General features: G+C 42.5%; 1 protein-coding gene and 1 long non-coding RNA gene across 7 annotated transcripts in view; one reads left to right on the forward strand and one right to left on the reverse strand.

Moving 5' to 3' along the window:
- PLEKHM3 (pleckstrin homology domain containing M3) overlaps positions 1–17,338 on the forward strand; it is a 176,574-nt gene that overhangs the window by 106,594 nt on the left and 52,642 nt on the right. Inside the window, exon 7 of one of the 5 annotated variants that reach the window (XM_036994995.2) lies at positions 1–17,338. This exon is cut by the window's right edge and continues 11,331 nt beyond it. The exons of the other annotated variants lie outside the window; for them this stretch is intronic. Within the exon in view, the coding sequence (XP_036850890.2) occupies positions 1–171 (171 nt within the window). The 3' untranslated portion in view covers positions 172–17,338. 5 annotated transcript variants of the gene reach the window in all.
- The window catches only part of LOC140844971 (uncharacterized), a 107,919-nt gene that overhangs the window by 22,364 nt on the left and 68,217 nt on the right, over positions 1–17,338 (reverse strand). The window lies entirely within an intron of this gene.

Below are 17,338 nucleotides of genomic sequence, written 5' to 3' on the forward strand. Positions count from 1 at the left end.
GAGTCCGTTAAAAGAAATAATCGTGGAAACTCTCAGAACACCTCAAACTGCTGTGGTCCTGTACTTTGTTTGTGGTTGTTTGCCTCTCTGGTTGTTTTACCCAGACGGAATGAGGTCAATGTCAAAACTGGTTCAGATACTTCAGTCATTTTTCAAGACAAAAAGAAATAACCTTAAAATAAATTAAAACGTAAGACTTTTATGTTCTCTATGTCCCTGCGGGGTAGGAAAGTTATTTTAAATGGCAGAAATCATCTTACAGCATTTAGTTGGAGGTATCTGAGAGAATACTAGGGTTTTAATTTCTATGTGTGCATCAAGTTTAACCTATTTGCACATAGCAGCTCCCACCCGCTCCATCAGTCTTGCCTGCCCTTTACTACATAATCAAGCAGCCTTGGTCTGCTATCTGGGGTAGAAAGGGATATATTTTTTAATTATGATTGCCCAGTGGCATTCAAGAGGAAGAATCAATTCAAATACTCATTATAGCATTTATCTATTTTCTAAGACTCTACCTGATCATAGCATTAGAAGACCCAGACTTATTGCTTGAGAAGTGTGTTCAAAGGCCCCGACATACTCTTAAAAAGGAGGTTTAAAATAGAATAGGTGGGATCTACAGTGAGTACTCTTTGAGGAAGCCTTTTTGATACCAGATGAAGAGAAAGAATCAGAGTAATTCCATATTCATTTTAGGGTGTCAAAGTAGTGTGTCCATTTGGCATAGTAGATCCTGCTCTTTAAAACTTTCCTATACCCTGCTGCCTTTTTTTTTTTTCCTTTTCTTTTTTTCTCCCCCTTGTAATAATCAAACCATACATGCCAAGCAGCTTACTTAAATCAGTGGCAGCGGTATTCTTGGTGGGCCAGGCCATTAGCCCCCAGAGCCCCATAAGCAGCTTAATCAGTTTTCAGTCTCAGTAGTAAAGTGATGGAGGCAATCAACAGCTTATCAAACTCCCTGTGGGAGGGGGCGTCTAGAGCTCAGGCATCCATTTACTCAACAACTAACCCTAACCTGATTCTTTGTGCCTGGCTTTAAGATCCCCAAACTTACCATATTTAGAGGAAGTTTAACTCAATTACTTTTTCTGCCTGAGGTGGGTTAAATTGGATCTAGCATTTGATCTGTCTACATCGAGGCTATCACTACTGAGCGGCCGTCCTCCCTCCTGTTTTCCCTCAGTTTCTGAGTAGATTTCAGGCATGTTTTCTGTATCTGAACCGTTCTTGCAAATATATAAGAGAAGGGAACACAGGAGAAAAAAAACCCAAATACTATTGCTTTGTGAAAGCAGCCGCTGCAGGCTAACTGGCCTGACGGCTGGGCGGTTCTGTACCATTTCGGCCTCTGGCTGGCTGCTTCCTCATTCTCTTTCATGTCAGCCCCACAAGTTTCCCCCCATTTCATTTTCCACCTCACTCCTAAAATAAAGGACTCCTAAAATAAAAGCACCTTTCTACCATATAAAATACCTATAGAAAAATGAATTTCAGTTTATAAATTTTGCAGGGGAGAGGAAGATAAACTAACTGAAGAGTTAAAGGTCTTGAATAATGATAATATATCATTCCTAAAGGCATAGATTCCTTTCTACAAATTTCTCTAAAATGAATTTGATTTTTCCCATTAGCTTTCATTTAAAAAACAAATGTAAACATTTTCCTCTCCAAAGAGGAAAAAAAGATAAGAATTTAACAAACATGGTAAAGGGGGATTTATAATTTAAGTATGTATAACCTTAAAATAATACAGTGTATAAAACATTAATAATACCTAAAATAAAAATGCTGAAAGAATTCTGGTTACCAAGAAGTTTGCCACCTAATCTCTCTCTCTGGTTTTCATTTTTATACATAACAATTCCTAAAGTTTTAGAAGATGGACTCAATTAAGTTTGGCTGAAGATTTCAAGCTACTGTAATGCTTCTGATGTTCCATTCAAAGTTTTTTCCCTTTTTCTCATTATTTGAATTTACTGGCATACATTTCCCCTTACTATTGTATACTTGGGTATAAGGAAATAAATAGCACAGAATGGTACTTCTTAACAAAAGGAACTCCCTCCAGTTGTTATGGGAGCTGCAGCTCCTGCCCACTAACAGATGAGTACCAATCATTAGCAAAATTTGTAGCTTATGTTGGTGCTAAGTCCCTAATTGTCTGTTTATTTCACCAGTGATTAAGTTGCTTGCTGGGTTTTACTAGCACTTTGTAAAGGCAGTAGATGAACAACACATAGTCATTATCTTACTATAATCAGATGACATCACTGTAACATGTAAAACAGAGTCAAGTATTCCTCCTGGCCTTGGAGCAGGGCCAAGAAAGGGAGAAGGCAGAGGCAGAGGCTCCCCAAATCCTAGAGCCTGGAGGTACACTGACTTGAATCACTCATTTCTTAAGTTTAGAATTCAGGTGTATTTCTGTTCAACAAAGTAGATATTGTTAGAAAAACATTCAATCCATGCTCTTTGAATGTAAATCTAACAGTATACCATTAGGTGTTTTTTAAAATAAAATCTTATGAAGAAAAGCTTTCTCTGAGGAGGCATGAATGCCTCGTGGTTTTTGAACTGATAGAAGAGCTCCTCATAAAGGATGTGGCAGGCGATGACTAAGCATACATGAACAAATGGACAAGTATTGGTGCAGGTTTTGAATGGGAAAGCAGAGGTACTGCTTTTTAAGAGCTTTTTCCTGATTTCATACTTTGAGAAAGAGAAGTAGAGAAAAATTTGTGTTCTGTTATTTTCAGTCCATCCAACAGTACCACAAATCCAGGGGAAGGCTTTAAGGTAGGAATACAAGAGAAAGACATGCTCCAGGGAGACAGCAGGGAGAGACACATACTCAGGGCAGTAACTTCCCGGAGCAGCTCTCCCCTTTCCCTGCAGAGTACGCGGCAAATGACCTCCTTACTCACATCCCCTTGGCTGGTTTAACACGGTAAGGGTTCCACATTTTACCAGAATGCATTGGTATAGTAAGTCAGTGTGCTCAAGAGCTCATAGTTGCTCCTAAGGAACAAATCAGAGCCCTGGATTAATATGTCAGCCCTCAGAGGGTAAGCGATATGAGTTCTAAAGTTACTTCTACTTGCTGAAAAGAAAAGTCAGATTTAACTTCTAAATTTTGGCTACCTGTGCTCCTGTGACAAAACCTAAAATGTATATTAATGACTAACTCTTCTGGTTTTACTCACCTTTGGGGCATATGTAAGGTAAGCATTGAATGATTCTATTTATATGTGATTCATGAGAAAGGATACTGGGTGATCCCATGGGTGAGGCAGTCAGAGTGGCCCCTGCCGTCCACTCCCTCCACCTCCCACCCTCACCCCCCCAACATTCACACCCCTCTGTGGGACCAGCTGAGGAGCTGATTTCCCCATTGTTCACCTTCCCCAGGCCCTACATTTCCAAACTAGACCCCACTTCAGATTAAGGCAATTTAGATTCTAATTAATATGAAAAATATTATCTGGGGATAAATTTTTATTTGGGTACAAATTCTTTTTTCTTACTAATAAATTGAAAGCACAGGATGATATTTGAGGTTTAGACTTCAACAGATAAGTTCAATGATGAAAAAAGATGGAAAAGTCTGGAATTTCAGATGCTTAGTAAGGGTATGTGATGTGGGAAGGATGCCAGAATGGAGGACCCATAGCACTCAAGAGCCACAAAAAGAGAAAGTAAATCACATGCATGCTGCCTTTCCGGAGTTGCATAGAACAGTCTGAGCTGTTTTATGCTGAAGCAATAAACACATACTAAGCAACTGAGCATGTAAGTGTTCAGGGAATCAGTGGATGAATGGATGGATACACACACACTTGCATATTACCCTGAAGTCTAGCACTTACTGTCCCCAAAAGAAAAGCAAATAATTAACATTAGCTCCTAAAAAAAAAATTAGAAATACTGCTGTGTGAAACACCACCACACAGAATTCTAATACCAAATAAAAATCCCTATTTTTTATGTATTGGAATTATAATGAGTTGTTCATTGTTGCAGACTTTTGGAACACTAAATATTCCTGAATAGCTAGCTAACTGTTCAATTAACTTTTTTGCTAACTGCCATACCCACAGAACTTAGGAATTGTCATTTGTGTGACCTAAACATTTACCAGAATTGGTTCCTGAAGAAATAGTGCAGATGGTGGTTCTACCATGAAGATTTTCTGGCCGGTGAGTGCAGTCACCAAAAGGTAGTGTTTAAGGTACTTCGAGGCCACTTTTTAAAAACACTTTGCTGAATTCTTTAAGAAAGTGATGTGAGTTATTTTGCATGACCCTGCCCCACCAAACACAGAACCAGAGAATGTTGTTCTCTGTAGGTTTTATTCAGAGTCAGCAGACAAAGGCCAAGCCTAAGTGGGCCCTCAGCACAGCTGCCCTTTCACCAAAGAAGTAACAGGTGACGACCTTTATTCACATGGGGACTGACGTCTTTGAATCCTCAGCCTGCAGGAACACAGCGCCTTGTGCTCACAGCCAAGTCAGCAGCTCTCAGGCCTCAGAAAGCCTGTATCCATAGCCTCTCAGCACCCCTGATTCCTGCATCATTGTCCCTCCAGGCAGTAGTGGGCAGGGTAACTAATTAGGAGCATTCAGATTTAACAAACAGAAACACAAAGCATGTTCCATGGCCAGCGCCTGTGTCCACAGTAGCCATCACTGCCTTCAGCAGCCCTTGAGAGTAATTGGGGTGAGACAAGAAAGAGGTCTCCATTAAAACATCACTAAATCTGTTAGCTGTTAGCCAGGGTTGTTCCAACCAATTAATGAGTTAGGAAAGAGGACCATAAGTTATTTAAGGGACAAATCATGTCTTTTAAATTAGTGGATTTTTGAAAAGTGAATGTGTGTGCTTCAGGGATGAAGGGAAGCGATTGCATGTTGTTCTTTGAAGGACTGGCAGGTTGGCAGCAGAGCAAATGGAAAGTCGCCATATCTCAGGAGAGTAGGTATATCTTGAACAGGCAGTGAACAGTTCCTGCCCCACGTTTGGTCTCCCAGGGTGTTTGAGATCTGATGTGAAGGGAGGAAGGGAGGCGTGACAACTACTGCTAAGTGCCAGAGCTGGAGCCCAGGTCCTCTGACTCCTCCCCAGAAGCCTTTTAGCCATGGAGTCCTGCTGATCATGATTACTGGCTTTTTGATGCCAGTTAGCTGAGTGGGTTAAAGCAGGAGATTAACAAGGCGGTGATGCAAACTGTTCTTTATGTCAGCTGATTAGTCTTTGCCCAGGGAAAACTTTGTCTGCCTGCAGACCAGGCACCACACCCAACTGCGTCCACACACCTGGTCTGCAGACACAGTAGAGGACTGGGGAGGGCGGGCAGGGACTGCCACAGAGCCTGTGGTGAGCAGAGGGCAAGTTACTACTTTCTTGGGAAACCAGACCAGAAAGGTAAACTGTGTATTTTAAATACTGAATAGATATCTTTGTCCTCTAGATGAGAAAGAGCTTGGTTAAGATAAGGATTCCAGAGCTCCTCAAGTATAAACAGTATGGTAATAGATTAGCATGTAGCCACAGAATTGGTTTGGTGCTTTGTCAGTACGGGCTCACTGTCCTGTGGGTCCAATTTCCTGGCCCCCACTTCTGCTTTGACTTCCAACAGTCGTTTGTTGCTGTTGATTTGGGGTTTGTGTTATTGTTGTTTCCCACTTATAAAAAATAGCAGTTATAGTACTTATAATACTGACGAGGTGAGGGCCTATTTTACTTAAAGATAGTGTAGGGCTAGTGTCAATCTTACCAGAGGTGAAATTGTACTCTCCTCTCCCTGACCCCTCAGCCTGCCGCTTCACACGTTATTAGTCACTAGGAGTAGGCAAGAAAGAATGTGGATGAAAACTGACCTATCACATTGTAAGAGAAACAAATGCCTGCCATACCATTGGTTGGCTAGTTGGACATAGTTCTTCATATTAGTTATCTATTGCTGTATAACAAATTACCCCAAAATGTAATTTCTTAAAAGTAACACTTCATTGTCTCCCATGGTTTCTGTGGGTCATGAATTTGAGAGTTTAGACAGGTAGCTTGGGCTCAGGGTCTGTCCAGTCGCAGTTGAGATGGTGGTCAGGGCTGCAGCCACCTGCAGAAGCCCAGATTGGGCTAGAGGGTCTGCTTCCAAGGTGGGTTACTTCCATGGCCAGTAGGTTGGTGCTGGGCATTGGTGGGAGGCCTCCGCTCCCCACCCCGAGATGGGCCTCCCTGCAGGCTGCCTAAGTGTCCTCGTGGCATGATCTCTGGCTTGTGAGTGATCTGAGAGAATGAAAGCCAGGGGAAGCTGTCCTTTCTAGGACCTTGCCTTGGAAGTCAGCTTCACTTCTGCTACATTCTGTTCATTTGAAATAAATCACTAGTCAGGCACACATCTAAGGAGAGGAGAATTAGACCTTATCTTCCAAAAGGAAGCATGTCAAAGAATGTATGATCATGTTTTAAAAGCACCTTATCCTGTAATAATAGCATCTCATATTTGTATGTTGCTTTATCATTTAAGAAGCATTATTCCCAGTACAACTTTGTGAGATAGGCAGGAGATTTCATACCCACGTTGTTGGCAAGAAAACTGAAACCTAGAGAAAGTAGCTGTCTTTCTGGAGCTACACAGCTTCCACTGACAGAACCAAGGTTGAAGTTGAGGTTTTCTGACTCCTTGTCCAGTGCTCTTTCTGCTGTACCATATGAGTATGTATGTATAAAAGACACACAGACTCTTGAGTAATCTCAAGCTTGCAGAGCTACCAAGGGGAAAAATTATTTTTAAAAAACTCAAGAGAAATATGAAGTTAATTATGAATCTTGTAGCTACTTCCTATATACAACTTGACAGGCATAAGGAAGTAAAAGTTCCCGTCATGTGTGATACACTCACAGGAAATAGCCTTGGGCCCCAGAAAAGTGTTGAGGTACTTTTACCTCAAAATTCTTCTGTTGCCCCAGTCAAACTTCCCTTATGCCACCAACAGCCAGCATGAAAGGGAGCCCCAGGAATCCTTCTGGTTCCTCCTTTCTACTCAGTTCAGTCTGAGAAATAGATGTTGAATGCCTTCTGCGTGCCAGCGCTGTGCTGGGAACAGAGGAGGCAAGGGTGAATAACTCACAGTCCCTTCCCTGAGCTCACAGTCTAATGAAAAGCAAACAAGCATTTTTTTAGTCAGTGGAGTTGAATACAGGGTACTTGGAAAGTACATCTAACCCAGATAATATTTTGCAGCAATGGGGGCAGCCCTATCTCCCATCCTACACGTCCTTCTTACGCTGTGACTTTCCTCTCATTGCGAGGTGGGGTCTCTGCTCCCTCTCCCTGAACTTGGGTGGGCTTGTGACCACGGGAGTGATGTTATGTGACCAAAGGCTAGGTCATCAAAGGTGATACAACTTCAGTCTGATGCTCTCTGGGGATGTCCATCTTGGAACCAGCCACCATGTTGTAAGGAAGCTCAAACTAGCCCATGCAGAGAGACCACATGGAGAGGCCGCATGCAGTCATTCCAGCTGAAAGCCCAGCCAAGTCCTGGTTGACAGTCATCAACCTCCAGGCATGAGTGAAGATACCTCCAGATGATTACCACCCCCTTGGTCTTCTCAGCAGAGGCTACAGATATCATAGAACAGAGACAAGCCATCTCCACTGTGTCCTGCCTGAACTTCTGACCTACAGAACCTAAGAATAAAATAAATAAAAGCAAAACCAGTAGGTTTTGGAGTAATTTGTTTTGTAGCAGTGGTAACTGGTACACTTGGTGACTGAACAACGGTCAGGGAAGGCTTCCTAGAGGCTGTGATTCTGAATTGAGGTGCAAGGGCCTATAGACATGAGCCAGATGGAGTGGAGTAGGCAGAGGACTTTCAGGCCTCAGACCCCTCAATGGCCTAATCCATGGTGTTTCTGTCATGGGGTCAAGCAGGAGAAAGTTTCATTACTGATCTTAACATTTCTGAAGAACTTTCTGCCTGCATGCTTCAGGATTACTTTGATAAATTGTCTCAACAAATACTCATGGAATAAATATGATGGGATCACTTCACTTTCCTCAGAAATGAAAATCTATGATAGTCTCCATCCTAGAGTGGCAAAGAGTAGAGTTTATAATCTTTCCATGCCACCTGTGCTCCTGAAACGTGAGCCCAATTCTCTGTCACCAAACTCCTGACTCGGTGTTTCCTCCATATTCATCCATTTATTGAACAGAGGTTTATTATGCACATACTGGGCACCCGGAGCCCTGAAGTTGAGAGGACCCATTTTCTCAGAAAAGGCCTAGTGGTTCTTACTGATTATGGTCAAACTCCTGTACTCTGCCTGTGTACCACAAACGTCTAGTAAAGGCTGCCCATAATGCTGCTTAACTTAGTGATGTCTGGTGGGTTTCACCCCTTGGTGCCTCATGCCAACCATTCTAGACCAGAGGCCAAAGGGGTCACCAAAACACTCTGTTTAATTTGAAGGTGAGGAAGTTTCTAGCACTTTCACAGAGTTCATTCATTTGGTGATGCTCTGGAAATGGAACCAGAAAATATAGCAGCCTCACAAGATGGTATTAGCATGTGTGTCTAGCTGCAGTCATTGACTGCATGTGATAGTGGCTTGCATGTCCATCTACATTTGGAACTTGCTGTTTTTAGTAATATCACTCCCATCTTTCTGAGGAAAAATTAGAAGGCTGAGTGGGGCAGCTTTTCATATTGTTTATTTTCATCTTTGGCTAAATCCTAGAGAACCATCAACACATTTGCCCCTAGAATTTTAAACAAGGTTCAAAATCATTTGGGACAGTAGGGGCCATCTTTATGGGACAAATAAAGGAAAGGTGGGGGAGCAGCATCGGTCATTCAGAAAGCTGCTGAAGCACCAGTGAGCCTGGACCTCTGTAGCCGTTGAACAGGTTTCTTGTCACTCAGAAATTCACTCCCTTCCTGAGAGCCAGTCATTCATTTATTCATCCATATAAGAAAAAAGTGATAAATGTTTATTATGTACCAGGTACTTACTGTGCCAGATGCTGGGGATAGGATGGAAAAGGCCCAGCACCTGCCCTCTCAGAGCACATCGTCTCCCAGGTCTGTAATAGTACACCAGACCTTCAGAGGGACAGCCGAGCCACTCCAGCCTGCATTTTAAAGGAGGGAAGTAAGGCTATAGAACAGGGTTATGCTGACAGATTCCTGCAGAGGCCAGGGAAGTAGTATCTGTGCCCTAAACTGGCCCAAGGTGAGACTTCAGGTTATGATGAGAAGCCAGAGGGCATAGTCCCCTCTGTTGGGGACAGCTGTTACTCAGTAGCCCCAGAGTTGTCCTCTCTTTCTGTTTTCTAAGAGAAGCCAGAAATCCATATTTTTATGTGAAATTTCTCAATATTAAAACACTCTGCAGGCCAAACAAAACACAGCTATTGGTTTTGACCTCTGCTTTATAATACAGAATGCCTGCTTTTGTTCCATCAAACTAATGAATGCTCAATTACGAGAAGGAATTTGGAGGTTAGTATTAGACTGTTCCTCAAAAGACTGCAGACCCCATCCCAAACCCTTGAGATACTAATTGACATACTTGCGCAGGCTGACAGCTGGGCTCTGAACATGGACACACACAAAGAAACAGGCAAGCTGTTCCAGGTCACTTTGCAAGGTCAGGGCAGCAGTGCAAACATTAGGAAGGCTAAAGACCAAGGTCAGGTGATAGCAAGGAAGCCCTCTGTTCCAACTGTTGGTTCATAAATCATATTCAAAAGGTATCATCAGATTCCCTCCTGCTGGCACAGCTTTGTCAGGTGGGAAATTAAATAGAAATCAAAGTTAAGATGGTTGTCAGCAGTTTTTAGGAGACAGGCAGGCCAATGTGAGGCCAATGTGGGATGAAGTTCCTGTCTGGAGCAAAGGTCTCCAAAAGTGTGGTGGTACCTGATCTAGGGCAGCACAGTGGTTATAACTGGAGCCTTGGAGCTCTGCCATTTGTATTCGAATGCCAGCCCATTCCAGACGCACTAGGTGACCTTGGGCGAGTCTCTTCTCTTTAGAAGCACTTCACCTCTGAGGTGGGGAATAGGAACAGTACCTTCCCCCAAAGGTTGTGAGGCTTGGAGGAGTTAGTACATGTAAGGCACTTAGAGTTCTGTTTGACATGTAGACATTAAATGATTCAGGCTTTACTAGTGGTACAGGCGCTGGTATTGATGTTACTATGAGATGTGGCCCTTTCATACTGGCTCCCTGTGGCTTTCTTTAGCTTCTCCAAGACACTGCATCTGCACACCCTAGACCACTGCCCTTACCTCAGAAGTAATATTTGCTGTACCCCAGTTTTGCCCCTCAGATTCTGCAAGTATCTAGGCCACCAGATCTGGCTGTAGCCAGTGGCTTGGTAAAGAAAGTGGAGAGACCCTGGGCAGGGGGAACCCAGGCAGGGAGAGTCCCTGGGCAGGGGGAAGCCCCAGCAGGCTTCCTCTTGCCTCCATGGTGGTCCTAGACCAGACCTCCCCAGTGGCCCACAGGGCATTGGCACCTTGAGACCCCCGAAACTTCCCCACCAGGCAGTGGGACCTCCCCTCCCAGCCTCACGGCCTTCCTTTAGTCTTGCAGAGAGGCCTCCAGAGCTTGGACCAGGAGGTGGGTGTTGGTTTCCCTGAAAAGGTAGGCACCTTCGGCACCTGTCTCTCTGAAGAATACATGCCCTTTTGGTGGGTTGTGCACAGAAGTCTTGTCAATTTTAACAAAAAACATTCTTCCTATAAATTTTGTAGAATCATAGAATACACATTTTTGGTGCTACAAAAAAGAAAAACATGTCCATACTATTTCCTCAGCTATAGAAGGGTGGAGCTTACAAGACTGAAATGTTGGCAGCAATGAGAGAACCCATGTTCCTGCCCACCTGCAATTATAGTTTTACTAGCTTGTAAAGCACACATAGAATTTGCAGTACATTCTTCCCCTGCACTAGGGGAGAGGCCCCGCTGTGAGCATAATTGGCTTTCTAGCTTCTTTTAACATTGAGGTGGAAGGGAGCTGAGCTGAAGGGCCTTTTACTCTTAGAATTAACTGATGGCTGAATTGTGTTTAAACTCCCTGCATCTCTCTGAATGCCTGTGTTCTATTAGGTATTAGTCTGGAGGGAAAACACAGCTTACTCTGAAAATACCCCCATTCTTATCATTTCTCATGGCTTTATAAGAGCTGAGTTTGTTTTTGTTTTTTTTTAATAGAGTTTTAACTTAACCCTGCATTAAGGTCATATAGATTACTCTCAATCCTGTTAACCCATGTGTTAAAGATACAGGGTGTCTTTAAATGACAATTTCATATAGTTCCTTCAACTTTGGACCACTTTTTTCTCCCGTTTTGGCTTTATACTGTATCAGTTCTCAAGAGGAGAACCAGAAGCATATTTGGATAGAAACTGCCTTTATCACTTTACTTCTTGGGTCTTAAAATTTCCTCATTTGTGAAATGAGGATTTGAATTAAGCAATTTTTACAGCCACTTCCAGCTCTAGGAGGTTCCATGATTTTATGATCCTTAGAAACGATTACATTGTAGAAGCCATTCTGCATATGTATACTTTCTGGAGTTTCCTAGCCAGTGTTCATAAAGTAGCCAGGCTCCAGGCACAGCAAGGAACCTGGAACTAGAGCCAGACCTCAGCCGCTTCTGTTCTAAGTGACAAATGGCAAGATTTCCATTTGCCAGAGGTCAACTAATGTTTTGGCTTTTTGTCATTAAATAACAGTTTTAAGCATTTTACAAATGATCTGAAGGACAGCTCACATAAACAACTGAAATACCCTGATTTTATATATTCCCTGAAGACAGATAAATTGTCTTAATACTTTACAATCCAAGGTAGTTAGAATAGTGCCCAGCACCCAAAAGTCGGCCAATAAAAATGTGTAGAAGGTAATGTATCACCTAGTGGGTTTGTTATCTAGTGGTTATGCCGTCTAGTGGGCAGCACTGATCAGGTTATCTGGTAAACTAAGAGTTACCATTTGTGTCTGGGCTAACAGCAGAGAGCCTGCTGCAGCTCAGGTGTGCATAGGAACAATAAAAAGAATGGGCCACCATTAAGGTCTAGATATAAAGAAAAAAAGAAATGAGGGGAAGGATCTTGGGAACAGATTCTTAGCTGGAGCAGAGGTCAAGGATGCAAAGAGAAAGTAGTCTAGGGCATCACAGGTAATAAAACTACCAATTTGAGTTTCACCTTTTTCTCCTTTCTCTGCCTGCTGGGGGTGGGGACTGATCAACCAACAGACAGAAGGAGCTAGAAAGGGCCAGGATCCTTTGCTTGCTTCATGCCCAAGTTGGTAAGGCACAATCTCACGGAAGGCGAGGGACCTCTGTGCTTCATAGCCTTTAGTCACGGGGAGAGAGGGGCATATTCAGGAAACGCTCAATGACAATGGCTTGTCCTTTACCGAGTCACATGTCTGTGCTTAAAATCTTTGTCTATAAAATGAGTTGTACTAAATAGATTAACAATAGATACTTTTTGCTGCATGCTCGAAAATGTTACTTTTATTAAAGAGTTACTTTAGGCCAAATCCTATTCCAAATCTGCATGGATTATCTCAGTTTTTAGCCCCACAACAGCCCTGATAGGTACTATTTTTCACCTTTTATAAATGAGATGAACTCACCCAAAGTCATCTAGGTAAAGGGGAAAAGCTGGGATTCAAACCTAAGCCGTCCTGTTCTAGCACAACCACCCTTTCTGCTTTATCAATTTTGTATGAAGTGTTTCAGACTTATCAAAACTAACAAATAAAACAGCTGCCTGAATCCCCTGCACATACTCTGAACCACTACACCATTGCTGTTTCCTTACAGCACTAACATGCTCTATTTCTAGACACAAACTGATACTGAGATCAACCTGGCAGCAAGGCCAAACCCCACCTTTGCTGAAGCTCCAAGTCTTACACCAGGTAGAAGGAGGGAATCACAGGGAAGAGGGGAAGAGAAGCAGGTAAATGCACTTCTCACTAGCCTCGGAGTGCCAGCACCATGTATGGCAAAAACCCCAGTGCCTAGGAAACTCAGTGTAGGTGCTGTGATTATAAGGGCCAGGCCCAGCTTCCTGCCCAGGTTCCCACAATAGGCCGTAGCCCTTAAAGTTCTCCACATCTGTTTCAGCCACTGCGTGGCAGTGAAAACATTTCCATTCTGTCCAATCCAGTGACCCCTGTAGTCGTCAAACACAGCAAAATTCTAAAACAAAGAACTGGATAACCCACAGAATATATTACAATCCAAATGAAAAGCAGGCTAATTACATATGGACTTGTGATACTATGAATTTGCTTTTTGTTTTCTTTTTCAAAAGTTTGGACTTAGCACATTATATATTCATAGCTATGGCTGACCTGTGTCAGTATGTGTTTATGTATTTATAGTTCGTCTGATTCCAAAAAGGACTTCTGTGGTAAAGCTTCTCTCTCCCTCTCCTCCCACACCCTTTTGTGTGTGTGTGTGTGTGTGTTCATAGCTGTGACTAATTCTAATTCCTGTCCCTTTTCATTGGTTTGAATCATTGGCATATACATTTATCAAAAATGAGTCTTTGCTGCCCGGGATCCTGCATGCCTGGTTGTACTAGCATCCCTCCCACAGAATGTGGTTAGGAAACCCATCTTTTCTAGAATTGCCTTCAGCCTGAAAAGGTTCCCTTCAGTGGCTGGAAGGATAGAGAGCAAAAATCTGAAGCAGCTGACATTTTAGGTGTGTATATAATTTACCAAATTGTTGACCACTCAGCTCTTAGTCAGTGGTCACAAAAGGAATTAGCAACTATCTCCTGCTACCCCAAAACCTACAAAGGAAGGGTGTTCCTTGGCTTTGGCACAGAGGCCTGCTGGCACACAGTGTCAAACAGCAGCACAATGGTACATTTTGGCCACAAAGGCTTTGGGGTGGCGGAAAGGGCCAAAATAGTTGTGGTACAAGTTGGCCAAAATATTAAGCAGATCTGAGTTTAATTTAACATAGAGATAACAACTCTTTTTGTTGTTAGCTGCTGCTTTCTCTGTCTCCATGGGACCAAATATTGCAGCCAGGAGTTAGTTCATAAGGGCATTTAAGTCCTTTCAAAGTGAGACATGTAAATGGTCTTTACACAGGTTTTCACATTTGGCTGGACAAGATGGAGTAAGGATAAAAAGACACATGGGGATCTTGGAGAAGCTGAAAATGGATCCTGAAGCTGCATTCCTTCTATGAGTTTGCTTAAGCCACATTGCCTGAGCTTAGAATAGAGAGGTGGGCTGTCTGTCTCCTCGGGATAAGGAAGGATTTGGGACTCATCGGCTGTGAGGTCTTGGCCCCCACTGTGTTTGCTGGTTTGTTTTGTTAGCAAGAGCAAGTTATTCTAGTTCTTGCTTCCGGGGTTTTCTTCAGCACACTTAGAAGCTGTGAGTCTCCACCCCACTGATGGTAATGGGATGGATGGACTGGGATAATGAAAGGGGTGGGGAGGAAAGTTGATTCAGCTGCTTAAGATGAGGGAGGTAAAGAGACCTCAAACCTCAGAGCTAGCTTCCGAGCCCACCAAGCACATGGAGGGAAGGGGCGCCGCAAGCACTGCAGTCATCCCAGTCTAGGAGAAAGGCTCCTCTTTCTGAAATACTAATCTGGCCAGCCGGGCTCACTAGGAAAACTGGCTTAGTGTCTGAATTGCGACTTTATTACCTATGAAATGGCTAACAAAAGAGGAAAAGCTGTAGTGTTTAGAAAAGTAATCAGTGAAGTAGTACCAATCAAAAGTGATGAGATATACCTAAAAATGGTTAAAATGGTAAATATGTTATGTGTATTTACCACAATAAAAAAAAATACTACCTTCTTTTAAAAAAATATTACAAACACTTCAGAAAAGTACTGGCCCTCCTCAACTAATGGACTCTATTTTACAACCTTTTAAGTATTCGGTAAGTGCTAGGTACTATGCACTGAATTCAAAATAATTGTACAACAAGATATAAATCCTAGATGGGAAGTGTGCTAAGAGAGTCCTCTGAACTGAGAGGAGACACATTTAGGAGGCAATGAGCAGCCCTTCAGACCCAAAAATCTAGAAGGTCTCCCCAGTTCCCGGGCTGGGAGCAGGGAGCATGCAATTTTATGGTTCTTGCCCAGACTGTGTTATGCAGTCCCCATATAAAATATCACCCAAGTTGGTTAGTTCTTAGGCTTATTCACAGGAGCCTTTAACAGTAATCCTTAAGTGAAAGAGTCAGCCTTGAATGCAAGTCTATTTCATCCATCCTGGACTGGTTTCTAAGGACAGTGTGCAGGCAGGAGGAGGTACCCAATAAGCGTAAGGTGGAAGAATTAGTTATTATAGGAAGAAGATGAGGATGAGGATGCACTCAAAGGGGGCTATACATTAACTCAAGCTATGTTACTGCATAAATGAGCATTTGTGACCTGAAGACCTCCCTAAAATTAATCTTTTTCTTCAGAACTGTTTTGTCCCAAGGTCAAACAACTGATTTGCAAGTAAATCTATAAATGACTGCAATCTGTGGCTTAGCTCTAGCATGCCCTCTGAAAGGCAGTTTGCACAGGGGTTGAGGACAGAGTCTGGAGGCACACTAGCCTGGGTTTGCATGTTAGCTGCAACCCTTACAAGTTGTGTGACTTTGAGCAAGTTATTTAAATTTGTTATACCTCAGTTTCCTTACCTGTAAAATAGGGATAATTAAAGTAGCTCAAAAGGTTGTGAGGTTAAGCGACAAATAAGTGCTTAGAAAAGAATGTGTGGCATCTAGTGAATGCTCTGAGTGCTGTTGCTGACAGTCCCTCACTGTAATATTAACAAGGTTCAGTTATTTACAACACTGAAATGAGGCTTTATCATGTACGCTATGACCACAGATACTTTACATTCTATTTCTGCCTGTACTAGCAGTCTTTTCTATTTTAGATGGTCTCAATTTCTCTATCTCTGACATGGTTAATAACTTACCTTACATGACTGATAAGGAAACTAATAAAATATATATTGAAACTTTTTTTGAAGAGTGTTAGCAAATTATTAAGTGTAATAAAAATGCTTTTTCGAGTGACTCAGCAGAAGTCACTGATACTGCATTTAAAAAAACATTGAAAATAGTAGTCATCTCATTAATAACCATACCATTTAAAAGCAATGTGATAAAGCTAAATGAAGATAGAGCAATAGAAGCAAAAAAGACAATATGTAGCCATCATGATAGAGAGCTGAAAATCAAACCTCAGAGTTGGAGAGGTGATATTGCTAGTAACATTATAATTAAGAATGATGGCCTTTTCTATTATCAGGTCTTATAGCATATTCTTAGTAGTAAATTATATGTAAGCGTGCACATATATGAAAGCATTTATTATACACAGTCAGGTATTTAAGGAAATGGCCTCCTTTCCATAATTTGAGAATTCCTGTAACTCCATTTTATTTTATTAACACACATTTACACTTGATCTTAACAACCTACTTCCTAGGAATGCCCTATAATTTATACGGCTGCCATTACCTTGTGACAGGAATTATGAGTACTGCAGCCAGTTTGGGATTCATTAGAAAGAGAAAAACAAAGAGGAAGAACTAGTGGCCTGGAACAGGAAGGGCTGAGGATGGCAGGAGCAAGGGAAGAGGGCAGCGGAGCCCAGGAATGGCACTGGAAACAGGGAGAAGGGGGGGAGCTGGCTGCCTCAAGGCATGTTATTTTTGCTGTGGCTTCTTGCTGCTCTCCACCCCCACCTCTTCCAGTCTGAGCTTTGAGTACAGTTGATTTTTCGCCACAGAACTTGGCTAGGCCTCCTCAGGGACTTTCTCTTTCCCATCTTTCCATAAATTATAGGTTTGCACATGAGAGCAGAACAGATGATTCCCATTATCTTTTGGGCTGGGTTAGGATTTTTTTTTAAACCTCCTGCCCACTCTGAAGTGTGTGCCCTAGTTCAGGGGGGTGGGGCTTTTGTCAGCATAGTGGCCCATCCACCAACAAATCTGTCCCTTACTCCTTAATAGGATGGTTTCAACCTCTTTTTCTTAACCGGTGTGACTGTAGTCTATTTCCCTGATCTGTAAATACCCATAGAAAGTCACTGGGACCTTGTCTGAGTTGTTCATCCATTTTCCCAGTACCTGGAACAGTGCCCAGCATACTGTAGACTTCATGAATGTTTATGGAGGTTTTGCTCCTTATTTTGGTGGTAAAGTGACATTCCTAGGACTGGATTATACTTTTATAAGTGACCCATTCAGATCACTGTAATCAGCCAGATCCAAAAGAGTTAATTTACTGCAGAGCATAGAAACTATTTG

Source organism: Manis javanica, chromosome 12 (assembly GCF_040802235.1).
Source record: "Manis javanica isolate MJ-LG chromosome 12, MJ_LKY, whole genome shotgun sequence".
Classification (NCBI taxonomy): Eukaryota; Metazoa; Chordata; class Mammalia; order Pholidota; family Manidae; genus Manis; species Manis javanica.